This window comes from Polypterus senegalus, chromosome 12 (assembly GCF_016835505.1).
Source record: "Polypterus senegalus isolate Bchr_013 chromosome 12, ASM1683550v1, whole genome shotgun sequence".
NCBI lineage: Eukaryota > Metazoa > Chordata > Cladistia > Polypteriformes > Polypteridae > Polypterus > Polypterus senegalus.
Genome location: NC_053165.1, coordinates 148,373,204 through 148,390,046, shown reverse-complemented (window position 1 = coordinate 148,390,046; position 16,843 = coordinate 148,373,204). Strand labels below are relative to the sequence as shown.

The following is a 16,843-nucleotide window of genomic DNA, read 5'->3' as shown; positions in this document are numbered from 1 at the left end:
TTGTGTTCTATTGTATTTTATTGTATTTTTTTTTATTTTATGTCTATTGTATGTTTTAATGTAAAGCACTTGGGCTAAAAGCTGTTTTAAATGGGCTCTATAGAAAAATTGCCATTGCCGTGGACATTATCTGACTCAAGTCAAGTAAACCAAGTGACAAAATCCTGCAATCTAATTGGCTGACCGGCAGAGCTACTGAATCACAGAGCTGTGGGGGTCTGCAGCTGGACCCATCTCAGAATTCGACCCAATGAGTAGATTTACAGATTTGTTGGGTCTTTATTGTCACATGTACGGAGCACTATGAAATTCTTACCTGCGTGTGCTAATCTACAAATAGTGAGAAAAATCAGCAGAGCAGTGTATATTGATGATTTATTATATTACTGAACTCCTTATAGAATACAAATGTAGCACTTAACACTCTTCAATGACAATCCAGCTCTTTTCATATAATAGTTCTGAATGAAGATGGACTCAGATTGCTGCACGCACCACAGACCACAAAACCATGAAGCAATACAGAACTGAAATAGAGAAATGTATTGAATTATGAAGATTTGGTAATTGATTTTCTGGTGCAGAAATTGCCTTTTCTTTTCATTCCGAGTTTGCCAATTGCTGCTTAAGTCTGCCACTGTTCCGTCACTCTATACTGTCTGTATGGTAGAAAAAAAATGTACTCCTGTCAAAATGTTTGTGTTCTTCACAGAGCTGAGGGTGTGGAGTCCAAATTTGGTGACGGAATTGCTCTTTCACATCCAGTTTTTGAGAGATGAAGGTTTAAAAAGGAGAAAAAAAACACTGTTTTTGAGAAAAGGCGTAATATATTTCTGAAATTAATTATTCAAAAACTTATAAATTACAAATATAATGGTTTTACATATAATTACTACTTACAAAAAGTAGTCACTTGGTAGTTTTTCTCTTCTTATAGTCCTCTGAAGGGGTTGCTGTACTAAGGCAGACTTACCCCACTTTCCACGATAAGGCCACTCCATTTGAGAAATGTCCTAGTGGTCCCCTCTCCCCATGTTCATCACAGACCGCTGCAATGTTCTTAGAAAAAAAAAATAAATCAGGAGTGGTCTCCCCTCGACTATCTTGTATACTCAGATATGGGGATGGATATTTAAGGAGTAAACTGCAAGACAATGATTATATTTTTTATATTATGTACATTAAAGAACCATCAACAACAAATAAAATCGAATGAATAATATACCGAACAATTATTATAAAAGTAAAGTGGAATAAATTGAACTCTGCAGTTGCACGAATAAAAAAGTACCACTTCCGGTTAGTGGAAATAACTCAAACATTGATAGAAATCTATGTTTTGTACCTAATGCTTCAATACAAAATTTGGTTGACCTAATTGAAAGCATGCTCAGGTTATCCTGTTTGCATACACACACACACACACAGACATAATTCCAAAAATGGTATTTTTGGATTCAGGGAAGTCTAAAACGTTGAGATTCATCAAAATCTCAAAATCGAATTTTTGGACAATTCCAATACTTTCCCTACGAGAAAGTAAATCGGACACTGGGATGTCTAAAACGTCGAGATTCCTCAAAATCCTGAGGTCAAATTCTTGGATGATTATAATACTTTCCATATGAGAAAGTAAATCGGACTCAGGGAGGTCTAAAACGTCGAGATTCCTCAAAATCCTGAGGTCAAATTCTTGGATGATTATAATACTTTCCATATGAGAAAGTAAATCGGACTCAGGGAGGTCTAAAACGTCGAGATTCATCAAAATCTCGAGCTTGAATTTTTCGATGATTATAATATTTTCCATATGATAAAGTAAGTTGGACTCAGGGAGATCTAAAACATCGAGATTCATCAAAATCTCGAGGTCGAATTTTTGGATGATTACAATACTTTTAAATATGCTTTGTATACGAGAAAGTAAAAAATCCAAGTGAGAGTTTAGGAAATTTTTAAGGACATGTTGCACCCATGTGCAAGGTAGGAAGAATGGTGCTCCTCAAGTAGTTCCTCATATTTTTCCACTTTTGTATTCCAGAAAAGTGTTGCAAACGCTTTTATCTTTTTTTCAATAAAGGAATTCTGTGGATTGTTTTATTGTTTGTTTACCTGTTACCTGGTCGAGACAAGGGATGGATCAACCTGACCTTGCATATTCCTGTAAAAACCAGAAACAAGTTTCTCTATTGGCAGGAATGGCAGCTCAGGATGCAGTGAGGAAATTTTGAGGGTGCCAACCGAGTCATCCCTTTTATTGTCTAGAGACAGCAAAATAAATGGAAAAAAGATCAGTGGGAATCTCAAAATAAACAAGACATGCAGTCGCTCTCGCTGAGCTCCATCTGGTAGGTTGCTCTGGCCTATAATGACTTGCCCTTCCAGGACGCCCAGGATTTTATGGCTGCTGGACCAGAAGGGGCAAAGCTAAATGCCTTCACCAGGCGGCTTCTCTGTACTGTGGGAAAAGAAGGAGATGATAGCTTTGCAAGGTGCAAATGAGTGTCTAGTGTGGAGGACGCCGTTTCTGCTGACATGCGTATATCCAATGAAGACAAATGGCTATGTCATGTACGTTTTCAGTCGTTTTTGAGTAGGCAGAGATTCATCCATTTACAGTGTGTAAAAATGCCAGTGTGGACGGAGATCGTTTTCATTTAGAAACGCTTTATCAATGGAAATGCAGTTCCGTGGATGTACCCTTTCTGCAAACGTTATCAAATTTTCTTTTAATGAAAAAATATATAATTACATACAACGCTAGGCATCTTATTCTGTATGGTGCTAGAAGAACAATTGAAATTAGTTTGTTAGCTCCAGGGATGTTTTGTGTGCAGCTTAACATGAGGCTGCTAGAAAAGAACTCTGTGGTTGTATATATCAAGAAAGGTGCCATTAAATAAAAGGTGGTATTTTTCCATTTTTGTCAGCTTGTTAATACACTAGGAATTGACAGAACTGAGAGAGAGAGCCAGAAATAAATAAGTGAAATGGTGGGAGCACGGTTCACTGTGTGGTCTGAGCGTACCTGAAAGAGACGGCACTTTGACGGGCAGAATTTCTAACAGAAGTATTTACATCGTCAGCAGGATGAGAAAAGAAAATCCTTAGTAAAGCTGTAAGCCTACAAAGTAATAAAATGTAACAAAACAGCAAAAAGGAGAAAGGGCTGCTTGTCTGTGATAGAATAAAACACAACGTCAACATCAATTGCTGCATTGGCATCTTTTAGCTTTGACTGTGCAAACATTTGTCGCTCGTCTGTTTTCAGAAGGCTGGTGTCAACCCCAGTACCCCCTCTCAGGTCTGCTAATAACTTTGAAAGATACTTTCTCGCTTTGGTCTTGTGTCTTGGGCTGTGTATGCCATACACTGTGTCTTGCTTTCATGAAGAGTGCAGCAGCTGTCTTTGTTTCTTTACTTAGAGGACACAACAGACAGAGAATCAAAACTGTAAGAAATGCTGCCGTTGTTTGAAATGACTTAAACATGTAGCTTCATACACATCATTTCAATTTTTCAGAATGTTTTCAGTTCTTGGTGTCTCCTTATAGTATGGCGTTGTGGTTCCCCCTTTCAAACCCTGAGGTTGTGGATTCAAATCCCACTACTGACACCATGTGACTACAAGCAAATCACTTCACTGGCCTGTGCTCCAATTGGATAAACATAAGAGATGGAACCAATCGCATCTCAAAAATTGTCATGTCATTTTCCAACCCGCTTAGTCCAGACCAGGGTCATAGGGGTCTGCGGGAGCCTATCCCACCCAGAACAGGGTGCAAGGCAGGAACAAACCCTGGACAGGGCACCAGTCCATCACAGGGTGAACACACACACGCTCCATCCACACACTAGGGTCAATTTAGTATCGCCAATCCACCTAAACTGCATGTCTTTGGACTGTGGGAGAAAACCGGACTGCCTGGGTGAACCCCCCGCAGACAAATAATAAGTAAGGAATAAAACCCAAGTGCTCGCTATGATGCTGAAGCCATTTCTTGCCCGTAATATTTGATGCTGATTCTTTCCCCTCACACAAAACACAACATTTGCAGGATCTACATGACCATTCAGTCTGTCTATCAGTTACTGCTGAAGTATCCTGCTGGAAAATCCAAACCCTTAATTGCCTTCTAACATGGGAATGTTCTTCCTGTGGTGACACATTTCTGTCCCGCTGAGTGCATCATGACACACGGCACAAGTAGTCTGAGGCATAGGACAATGATTGTCGCGGTCTGTTGTGGGTCTTATCCTAGGGTTTTGTTTCCTGCCATTCTTGCCTTTTTCTTTTCTGTTTTTTCTTGAGATGCTGCATTTCAACTTTATTTCTGTTAATTACTCAATCATTGTTAATTATCTTCTTTGTTTGTTTAATCATGTTCGCTGGGTCTTCTGTTAATTACGCCTAATGTCATGTCTCAGCCAGGGTTCCTCCTCAGGCTGGGGTTCAAATTCATGTTTTACATCTCATTTGTTCATTTTTGAGTTACGCTGAATATGTTATTTTTGTGGGCGGCACGGTGGCGCATGTTCTCCCCGTGTCTGCGTGGGTTTCCTCCTTAGGTGCATTGGCAATCCTAAATTGCCCCTTGTGTGTGCTTGGTGTGTGTGGTGTGCATGACCTGCAGTGGGCTGGCAACCTGCCCAGGGTTTGTTTCCTGCCTTGCGCCCTGTGTTGGCTGGGATTGGCTCCAGCAGACCCCCATGACCCTGTAGTTAGGATATAGAGGGTTGGATGATGGACGGATGTTACTTTTGTTGATTATGTGCATTATGTATTGTAAGAGAAAGAGAGTTGGGGTACCAGCGTGGTCACTCTATAGAACTGTTTTTTTAAAATCGGCAAAAAAAAAAAAAAAACACTGTTTTTGTGGAGTTGTCTCTGCAGATGTGAATTCAAAAAATAACTTTCCCAAGATTGTGGAAGTGCAGGTGGGTGCAGAATTGGTTCAAACACAGGAAGAACAGGGTGATGGTGCAGGGAACCTTATCAGAATTTGGGGAATTCGGCTGCTCCCGTTAGGTGTTGCCACAGCAGATCATCTTCTTCCATCTCTTCCTGTTCTCATCATCTTGTTCTGTCACACCCATCCCCTGCATGTCCTCTCTCACCACATCCATAAACCTTCTCTTAGGCCTTCCTCTTTTCCTATTACCTGACAGCTCTATCCTTAGCACCCTTCTCCCAATATACCCCTCATCTCTCCTCTGCAAATGTCCAAACCAACGCAATCTCGCCTCTCTGACTTTGTCTCCAAACCGTCCAACTTGAGCTGACCCTCTAATGTCCTCATTTCTAATCCTGTCCATCCTCGGCACACCCAATGGAAATCTTAGCATCTTACCCTGCTCCTATTTCTCCCTATTATAAAAAAAAAATCTTGGAAGGAGACGAGAAGTGATTTTCTCAGAGAGACACTTACACGTCCCGTGAGATGAGGAGTGGTACACATGCAGAGCAGGTTAGAGATAATGGAAGTACAAAAATTTGAAAGTCTCAAAAGAAGGATAGTAAAGATTGCATTAGCGCAAACAAACTGAAATTATTACTCGGTGAAGTAACGGAACAGCGAAAAGAGATTGAATATATTGTTCGGATTTAAACTTTAAGTCGTTGCCAGGGAGAATTAAAAGACGCTGGTGCAATATGAAGTCCCGTGAGACAGAGACTTTTGCCATGAGATTCTTTCAAGTCACGCCCTACTTACAACCATTTTCAAACACAACCACGGTCATCTAACCTAAGTCGTGTAAATGCTTTTGTCAGACACACGCTCTCAGCTATTATAAATTATCAGGACAATAATTTAATACGTTCTAGATGACACCTCAATGACAAGGCGAAGAAGAAATAGCATGGACAAACATTTGAAAAAGTTGTTTTATTTACTCACGGGCAGTTATATGTTGCGTTGTCATGATGTAAGTCCAAACAGAAAATCAAAATTCAATGTGATCTTGAAGAAAAGTTAATTCCAAATATTGCTTTTACTAAAGTTTTAAAGTAAAAGTGAAAACAATGCTTATGTAACAATTCCCATGAAATAACAATTTCTTAAAATTGTGTATCTGATTAACCAAACCCGACAGTGGGCGAGTGTAGCGAGAAGGGAGCAGTGCCCCCTAGTGTGTGTGTGTGTATATATATATATATATATATATATATATATATATATATATATATATATATATATTGTGGACTGGGCCTCGGGCACAGACAGACGGACGACATAGTTCCACCACACACTGTTTATTTACAACTATTATAATATTTACAATTTACCGTGCACACACAAACCCCAGTGCCTCCAGCACCGATTCCCCCAAGTCCAGGCCACATAGTCCTGTGCCTTTCTCTCTCCTGGCCACCTCCAGTCCTCACTCCAGCTCCGTCCTCTTCCACCCGACTTCCGCCCATGACTGGAGGGAGGCGGCCCCTTTATAGGAACCCGGATGGGCTCCAGCTGCTTCCCAGCACTCCTCCGCAGACACGCCCTTGTGTGGCAGAAGTGCCGGCTGCGCACCCGGAAGCCGTCCGGGTGTCCCCTGTCGTCTTCCCCCCAGCACTTCCTGGTGTGGCGGAAGTGTTGGGCTCCAGGGTTCCTTAGGCATCTGGGCGCCGCCTGGAGGTGGCCACGGGCCCCTACAGGGTTGGGCTTCCAACATAACCAGGACAGACGCCCCCTCGCAGTCTGGAGGAGGCACAAGCCCTCCTCTGGTCCTCCTGGGCGTCCCGGCCGGGCTCCTGCCCTGGGCGGGGTCCACACAGGATATTCCGGCATCGGGGCGCCGCCTGGCGGTGGCCACGGGTCCCTACAGGACTGGGCTTCCAAGCCCTGTACCCGAGGCCCCCAACATAACCAGGACGGACGCCCCTGCGGTCTGGAGGAGGCACAAGCCCTCCTCTGGTCCTCCTGGCGTCGGCCGGGACCACAATATATATATATATATATATATATATATATATATATATATATATATATATATATATATATATATATATATATATACAGTATATATATACACAGTGGAACCTCTGTTCATGACCATAATTCGTTCCAAAACTCTGGTCATAAACCGATTTGGTCGTGAACCGAGCAGTTTCCCCCATAGGATTGTATGTAAATACAATTAATCCGTTCCAGACCATACGAACTATATGTAAATATATATTTTTTTAAAGTTTTTAAGCACAAATATTTTTAATTAAACCATAGAATGCACAGCGTAATAGTAAACTAAATGTAAAATCATTGAATAACAATGAGAAAACCTTGAACAACAGAGAAAACTAACACTGCAATAGTTCGCGCTATAGCGCTACCAACCGCTGGTTAAAAGCACTTTTTTTAATGAGTTTTAAGCACAGGGAAAAAAATTAACATTTGAAAAAATCTGTAATTTAATAAACCACCAAGAAAAATAACATTGCAACAATGCACGCTACGAACCAATCGCTGGAAACAGAAGTGAAAACAAAATCAAGCCCAGTGCATTCTTTAACTGCCTTCCTACCTTAATGCATCCAGCTCTCTCTCGCGTTGCCTCTGTGTGTGTCGCGCTCTCTCTCTTGCTGCCTGTGTGTGTGCGTCTGTCTCTCTCGCGCTGCCTGTGTGTGTGTCGCGCTCCCTCTCTCTCTCTTGCTCGCTGCACAGGAAATGCACAGGGAGAGACTGAACATGTACAAACCGAAAGGGAAACTGGCTTGTTCGTATACCGAGTGTGTGGACGTGAACCGAGGCCAAAGTTTGGCAAACATTTGGGTCGTAAACCGAGTTGTACGTGTACTGAGATGTTCGTGAACTGAGGTTCCACTGTATATACTGTATAAATGATCTGAATAGGAATATAAGTAACAAGCTGGTTAAGTTTGCAGACGATACCAGACAATGGTGGATGGGCAGATCATCTCATATTCATTGAATCAACACAGAAGGACTTGGGCAGCACACAGGCTTTTGTGGAAGATGAAATGTAATGTCAGTAAATGTAAATTGTTACACGTAGCAAGTAATAATGTGAGGTCTTAAACTCGAAAGTCCACCTTGTGAGAAGGACTTAGGAGTCCCGGCAGACTCGATGTTACCAACTGGCGGAGAGTGTCCTGTTTTGGAGGAATTCATCGTCGAGTTTTGTTGGCCTGTTAGCATCAAAAGTTTTCTTTAATGTTCTAATGTGTGATATTCTTTATGTTCAAACTTGAGCGTCTCTTCTCTAGTGACAGACCCGTTCATATCACCTTAAATCACCCAGGAGCCGCCAGCTGGTGAAGGCAGGTACAGCTTTGCAGCACATCGCTTATTTTCAAACCACCATAGTTTAAGCTGAAGCTGCTGTCAGCCAAAAAATCGCATCGCCTTGAAAATGCAAATGCTTTGATGAGATTATATCTCCATATTATTTTAAAGCTTGTATTAATATGGCATTTTGGCGCTTTCTCATGCATTTTCAGTACATATAAGTCATAGTTCTGAAGGAATTATTATTTAAATTGTTGGAAGGTTGCTGCACTCAGGCAAATTTCTATTATTCAGCATAAGAGTTTGATATATTTTATTTAATCTCCAAAAGCTTTGTAATGACACATAACTTGTTCTTGGAATTTCAATTTAGAAATGGATCATAAATATTAAACGTCATTACCCTTTTCTTTGACCAAAATCAGCAGTAATGCTTTACATTATTATAGCATTAATGTTTAATGTTCATTTTCCATCCTGCTTTATTTTTCAATAATGAAGTCACTGGTCACAGTGGAGTTACAGGTTTACAGACATCATGGCCGTGTCGGATTTCTGGGTGTTGTAGTTCTTCTTCAGCAGTGTTCAGCTTTCTGTGTGACTTTTACATGCATGGTGGAATACGATAGAGAGGCTCTGCTCTGTGTGACCTATAGGGGGCGTCTTAGCACCCCCTTACCCCAGACACAACCACACAGGCATGACTCCCAGTTGCAAATTAAAGATCTGTTGCAAACAAATGCCTTACAAAAGGTTTCTTTCCTCTCAGTTCCACAACACAATTCTTTATTCCCCTTCATACCCTTCCTCTCTCTTCTTCTTCTTCCTCCTCCTTCTCCACCCTTTCTCTGGTGAGTTTGGTCCATCCTCCAACTCGCCTGGAAAAGGCAGAGAAGCTCCCTTTATAAAAGACCTGGGAGTATTTCTGGAAGCAGAAAATCAACACATCCAGACAGTGGACAGCAGAGATCAAGCAGGGTAATAGGAATATTAGGCTGAGATTAGGTGAGGTTAGGGTTACGCTGAATAACACACTAGTAAGGCCTCACCTGGAATCATGTGTGTAGGTTTGGTCTCCATATTACAAAAAAATGACATAATGGCACTAGAGAAAGGCCAGCGGAGAGTAACCAGGCCGATCTGAGTTGAACCTTTTCAGTTGGAAGAAATGAGGATTAAGAGGTGACATGATTGAAGTGATTAAAATTATGAAAAGGAATTAGAGACAGTGGATCAAGACTGTTATTTTAAAATTAGTTCATCAAGAAGATGAGGACACGCTGGGGAGCTTGTTAAGGGCCGATTTTGAGAAATGTTAAAAAGTTTTTCTTCATGCAAAGAACTGTAGATAGATAGAAAGATATGAAAGGCACTATAAGATAGATAGATAGACATGAAAGGCATTACATAATAGATAGAAAGACACAAAAGGCACTATATAATATATAGATAGATAGACAGAAAGATAGACATGAAAGGCATTATATAATAGATAGAAAGACACAAAAGGCACTATATAATATATAGATAGATAGATAGACAGAAAGATAGATAGACATGAAAGGCATTATAAGATAGATAGATAGATAGATTGACATGAAAGGTACTATGTAATAGATAGATGTGAAAGGCATTATATAACATATCGATAGAAAGACACAAAAGGCACTATATAATAGATGGATTGATGTACACACACTATGGTCTGAGTACACACCAGAATGACTAAAAAGGAAGGAATTTTATAAAGAAAGAAAACTCCTAACTTGACAGTCCCAGTCCCAGTGAGATGTTATGCAGACATATTCCTGTTGGTATAAAGGAGCCCCCCTGGTGTTTCTTAACACACTTCTGCTGAATTATTCGTAGGGTGAAAGTCCTCAGTGTTGTGTGTGTCAGATTGAGGATGTGCATCGTTGTTCATAAAATCACTCAGTTTTGTTTTCATTCACTCCTCCACTATGACTTCCGGAGGGTCCAGAGTGTGTCCTGTATCTGAGCTTGCCATTTTAATTAGCCTGTTGATTCGGTGGTCTTCTCTTGAAGTGATATTATCAACCCAGCACACCACAACATAGAAAACTGCACTGGCCATCACAGAGTTGTAGAAGATGTGAAGGCGGTCACTTCTCATATTAAAGGTGTGTCATCTCCCAGTGTCTGCTCTGCCCTTTCTCATATACGTAGTTCTTCTGTGTTCCGAGACCAGTCCAACTTGTCATTGATACGAACCCTCAATTACTTGTAGATGTACACCACTTAGAAGTTTCCATGACCAAGTAACTTTGAATTATGGGTAAAAACCGATGCCAGAAAAGCCACAGAGGACACAAGCTACCCAGACATTGTACCAGAGACTGTAGGTGCCGAGGAGCTTCATCTTCACACTAACACAGCATTTTCATTCCATTTTATGAACTCTATGAGTAGTTGTATTAAGAAAATAATTTTAAGATGAAAACTGCTATTGGCCATAATCTTTATAAACAGAACTGCAGTTAAATGTTATTTAAGGAGGAAAGGGAATGCCGTGTTCCCGTATGGCACGGCACATAGACATTTTGCTCAGTACAAATCGCACACCGTTACTTAATCAGGAGGTGTTTTTTCATAACAGTGGCTTCTGAAATTATCAGCAGACGTCTGCTGTTGGGAAAAAACAACAGAACAATTCCTCATATATTATCTAGCCCATTAATTTTATTGTGAACCAGTTCACACAGAAAATGTGTTTTTGATGTTGACTTTGCTGAAATTTGTAATGCTAACAATGCTGCCATAGTGGGCTTTGATAGATTCCTTTGTGGATGAATGGGAGGAGGTTTTTATTTGAATATCAAATACCACCTTGATTTGAAATAAACACATTTAATCTGTCGTTATGTTTAATCAATTAAAATTTATTGCAAATTAAGCTTCACACTCTAGAAAAAGGAACAAATAATACTGATTTGTGTAAAAGCCTGGTTTTATTTCCTAAGAAAGTTTGTCGCCAAGTTCATAATAATTCTCAGAATCTCATCTATCCATTTACTGAATCCGCTCAATTTAATTTCAGGGTCAAGGCCCAGGGTGTCACAAAATCCTCTGCCACCACATAATCAGACAGCGTCTCATTTACCAAGTGTCACTGCTCGCTGCTTGTCCATGAAGCAATTGAAGCCTTGTCGCCTATAGAGTAGCGCCTGCCTCATTCAGGGGCTCCGAGTTTGACATGCTAATATCTAGATAGTAACAAGTATATAAATAAATAAATAAATGTAAATATATCTAAATGTGAAGATTTCCACTACATAAACATAATCAGCAGAAAGATACACAATTTAGAGGATGAAGATACTGAAATAATATGGACACCGTGAAGAAGCTTACAACCCTCTGTCATGATTCTTAGTCTAACTGCAACACTGGCAATTCATTCCATTCCTGGAGCACGTTTGTCCGCAATGAACCCCCCCAAAGTCTAGTTCATTTGACTGGTGTGATCGCTCCATGGCAGGCCAACCGTACCGTGCCCTGGCCTGCTGGGAAGAGGTGGGCCTGAGCACAGTTCATTAGCATTTGGGAACAGTGTGATCACCAAATGTGCACGAGAATGGAAAACAGACATGATGTCAATGATGCGACAAGTCATTTCATTTGATACCATTTGGGTTATAAACAGGTTTTTATACCCACCTTACACACGAACGTGTATTGCAGTTGGCAAAGAAAAGAAGCCAATTCCTCCCTTAACATCATTTGTCTCCGTAAGAATCTCACATGATTAACAGCAAAACGCTGCGCTGCACACTCGATAAATCTGTAAGAGGGTAGAGTGTTATCCTGTCCCCTAAGACTCCGAAACAACCACAAAATAAGTGAAATTATTTTGACATCCATGCTGTCACTCCATATTTAGATGTTATTTTGGCTTTTCATAAGTCAAATGGTCATGAAAAAAGAATGCTACGGGCCCAGAACGTTAAGTGCAGGGGGAGTAGGGAGGGCATACAACTGCACATGAGTATGGTACGGAACAAACGTGCCTAGTGTGAGTAAACCCTTAGACTCCTAAGATTAATTTCTGTACAGTGTAAAAGAAAACAAGAGAGACAGGTAGAAGGTTTAGGGATCCACTCAGTGTACTTGAACTTTGGAGGAATTTTAGACGCGAGGAAAAAACCAAGCAAGGAATCTTAAAGGACTGAGTCTTAATACAACTGATTCAATATGACAAAGGTGGTGAATTTATAGTGGGTAGGGAGGAAGAGGCGGGTCTCCTGAGCTGCAACTAGAAGTGAGGTCAGGACTGGCAGCCTATGGGAGTTCTCTGGAGTTTGGAACCGGAAGTGGCTTCTGTAGAGGAACCGGAAGTGGTTTTAGGTGGATTTCCCTTCTGGAAATCTGCAGAGGAAGGAAAAGAGTTATTAGTGCACGTTGTCAACTGTTGATCCGGCGTAACCACTTAGTTAGTCAAGCCCATCGACTGCTTCCTATGTGCATGTGTGTGACAACAGTTTTCCTTTCAGTAGTTTAGATTTTGTTCTTGATCTTTTTTATTGCTTCCGCAATGCCATTTTGGAACGTGTTTTTTTTTCATGGGTGCTGCCATTTCATGTTTGTTTTGAGCAAGAGTCATTGTATACATCACGCTGGATAGCATCATCACACAAATGTTATGAAAGCTGGCACCACAGTAGCTCCTGGAGTCCATGCTTTTTGGATAAATTGCTCTACAAATGTATTTTTGGAATTGAGTCTTGATAGTTTTGATTCTAACAATGTTTCTGCCCTTTGGATTTCTGATTTTTAACTTCATTCCAGGTTGATTTCTGCTTTCTCCTTAAAACATTTTGTCTCAGTCGTCCATTTTCAGAATGTGTATAACAACTCCCTGTCTACCAGGTAGGGTAGCAGACCCATTTCTCGACCTTGACGTATCTTTATTTATCCACTGTTACTCATCCCTTCTTCTTTTTTCTCCGACTTTTCTTTCGTCCACCAACTATACTTTTACCACCACCAGGCCTCCCAACTGCTTGTGTGGAATTTTCACACACAGTAGTCTCTAAAGTTTGCTCGTAATGCTGAGAGAGATAGTTCTGTGGACTGAAATGTCTTGTTAATAAAAGAGGTTTGAGGAGAAGGACCAGACTGGTGCAAGCTGACAGAAAGGTTATGGTAAATTTGCATTTTAGACACATGAAACGTGAATCAAGGTGAATGTATCTGAAATATATTTGAAAATATCTTAAAATAACATCCAGACCATTTTGAGATATCTTGAAACATACGAGGGACTTTCAAAAAGTTAACTCTATTAAGAATTTCAAAACCAAATGACATCACTTTTCTACACAGTCACCATCTTTTGCAAAGCAATTTTCCCAGCATCATACCAACTTTTTAATGCAATCAGCAAAAAATGTTTTTGGTTGAGCACGTAACCACAGATGCACCTCTGCTTTCATTCCTCGTGGTCGTGGCTGTAGCTGGACGTCCAGAGTGCTCTGCATCCGTCACACTAGTACAGCCACTTTCTAACATTTCAATCCACTCACAGATGACTCTACGAGAGAGAACTTTATCCCCAAACTGAGCACACATGCAGAGTTGAAGTTGTGCTCCCGGCACACCTTCTACCCATAAAAAGCGTATGACAGAATGTTGTTCCTCTTTGGTGCAATTTCTAAGTTTTGCAGCCATTTTCACCATGGGGTGACAACTCTTTTACTAAAATGCAAGGGCAGCCGACTTGCCAGACGTAACTAGTCACATGACACCCTCAGACACAACCAATTACTACTGCCTTCACCGTTTCCAACAAAAATATAAAAGTTTTTTTAACTTTTTGAAGGTCCCTTGTATTTTTACTTATCTAAAGTGGACAAAAAATTTACTTTAGATACCTGAAGCATGAATAAATATGAATTCATTTTAAGTTATCTCTGTTACATCTTAAAATAACGTCCAGACCATTTTAAAATATCTGAAATGCAGCACCTAGTCCATTGTAGGTGTCACGCATCTGAGGATCACCTTCCGGACTCTAGCAATGCCACCCCGGGATAAGAGGGGGCGCTGTTGCTATTCTCATTTTTCCCCTCTGTGGTACTTAAAAGATACCCAATGAAGGCAGCTGAGCTCCTCCCTCTTCCTCCTGAGAATCCCCGCCTCTTCTGGTCAGCAGTTTTAGAACAGACGTGACTCATGATGGGACTCCCTGACCTTGACTCTGTCGAAAGAACCACTAATTCTAGATGGCTGAATTGGCTCAGAAGGCACCTGAACCAGCTCTTTTATGTCACGCCACTCAACACGTACTTTTATTGTTTATTTTGAACTTTTGTCATTGAAAGGGGTCTGTGGCTATTTTTTGGGGCTCCTCTTTTCCTTCACCATATTGCACGGGACACACACAGGTAATGGACTGGCCCAGACTCTGGAGCTGTGAGGGTGGTCCCGTGCCACTCCGCTAAGAGAATCTTACAAGAAATTGTCAAAATGAAATTTTTTTTTCTTCATTCCATAAGCTTACTTTTCCCCCCAATTATTTAGCTAATTAAAATGTACTTTTAGTATGAGCTTTAATGGCAAATGTGAATTCGGTTTATAAATCTGTGTTGTTTAAACACAGTTAGACATTTTTGATTGTTAGCATAGCATACAGTAAGTGTAAGGCAGCCTGATCTCGACCTGCATTAGTCAAACTAAGTAGCCGTATAAATGGCCACTGAGCTGCTGACAATGTCGATGAAGTGCAGATGTTTAGTTTTCACTGTAGATGTAACCTTTGAGAAATCTGCTCTTGCACCCAGAAATGTGTCAATAGGAGCAGACGGCCTAAGAGCCGGCGCACAGTGTGAGAGATGACCTGCTAGAACTTGTTATTTTCTAACTCATTTCTTTTTTTTCTTCTTTCTCTTTTTCAGGCACTTCTCCTGCCTTTCATCTAAGTATATGTGTCCAGGAGTCCCCGCTGTGATGAGTACCCTGCTGGCGAACATCAATGCCTTTTATGCTCACACCACGGCCACAACGAATGTTTCTGCTTCTGATCGCTTCGCTGCCTCTAACTTTGGCGTGAGTCGTTACTCTCACTCGCTCGCTCGCTTACTCACTTGTCTTTTGTTTCGTTATATGATCTGTCACGGCCCAGTAAAAGACGCAGTTTTGAGATTGCTACTTCATTTAACATTTTTGGATGACTCTAGCCTGCTTTCTGATGTGCTTTTGATTTGTTTTTGAGATGGTGTGCACATGGCTGTGCAAATGGCCACAGAGGACAGGCGGTGACGTGTGACATATAGGAGCGATCAGCCTAGAATTAGAGCTGCTTTCAAATGCTCTAAAACCATCCTCAGACCTTTGGAACATTTTTTAATTTTGAACAAACAGATTCAAAGGGGCTGACTACTAATCAACGGAGGCTGGAAATGTGTAAATGTATTGGTTAAAAATGCGTATTTCTATGCAGTGCCTATAAAAAGTGTTCATCCCTTGGAAGTTTTCTCATTTTATTGTTAAACAACATTGAATCCTTGATTACATTTTGTTTTTGTTTATTTTTAATATTTTTTTTTTGAAAATTACTTTGCTATGGAGCCCCTGAGGAGGGCCATACATTACATACAATCAAGTCGAACTTATACAACAAATGACTTCACAGTCAAACTAGACGTGAGTATCAGTAGGCTTTGCCCCCTAGGAACCAAGTTACTCAAACTGTTTCAGTTATTATTTACCACTCTAACACGGATCGTTCCGATTATAAAATAAAATAAAGCACTTTGAGTAGTGAGAAAAGCGCTATATACTGTAAATGTAAAGAATTCTTCTTATTATTAATCTCTGGACAAGACACCAGCCCATCATAGGGTGAACACACACACTCATATCAAAGGCCAATTAGCATCACCAATGCTTGACGCCATGACAGTTCACTTTTTTATGTTTTAGAGTATAAGCCATTATCACTTAATTATGCAAAATGTTATCATTTTTTATTCCCTTTTTAAATGTAGCTAAAGTAAAACTTAGAATAAGCAAAAATACCCACAAACCAAAACGTACCGGCCCATTACACGTGGCCACCTTAAAGTTATGTTTACCCCCGGAAAAGCCAACAATTTTCAACAAGAAAAATTTGGACGTCAGCGTCAGTAGGCTTTGCTCCTGTCACACACGCGCGCTTAGGAAGCAGCCAACAAGTCCTAAGGTGAGTGATATTTCGTGAGAAGAGGGATTGGTTATGCGCACTGATGTCTCTCCTTCTTTGTCTGTAGAAATAAAGAAGAAAAACCATAATACACCTACCTTACTTCCGGTCTCTCAAAATGGAAACCATCCCATACAACGAAACACCCATGACGTCACTTCCGGTTCCTACACGATGATGTCACCTCTGGCCATTCCTGATGACGTCGCTTCCGTTTTGTCACTTCCTTCCACCATATTTTTTCATTTTTCTATATAATTGCCATCTTCCCGACTATCTGTGTCGATTCTTTTGATTTATTTTGACCGTTTTTTTCATCTTTTGTCCGTTGGACAATATACTGCGTCTTTCCTCAACTCTATTTGAATAATCCTTTGTGGTTAATTCCTCCACACTC

The 16,843-nt window shown here is 40.6% G+C and overlaps 1 protein-coding gene across 6 annotated transcripts in view; it reads left to right on the top strand.

The window, feature by feature from the left end:
* LOC120539924 (protein unc-13 homolog C-like) overlaps positions 1–16,843 on the top strand; it is a 471,266-nt gene that overhangs the window by 189,803 nt on the left and 264,620 nt on the right. For all 6 annotated transcript variants that reach the window (XM_039770276.1, XM_039770280.1, XM_039770279.1 and 3 more), the window contains one exon: positions 15,161–15,311. In XM_039770276.1, the coding sequence (XP_039626210.1) occupies positions 15,161–15,311 (151 nt within the window). The remainder of the gene's footprint in view (positions 1–15,160; positions 15,312–16,843) is intronic.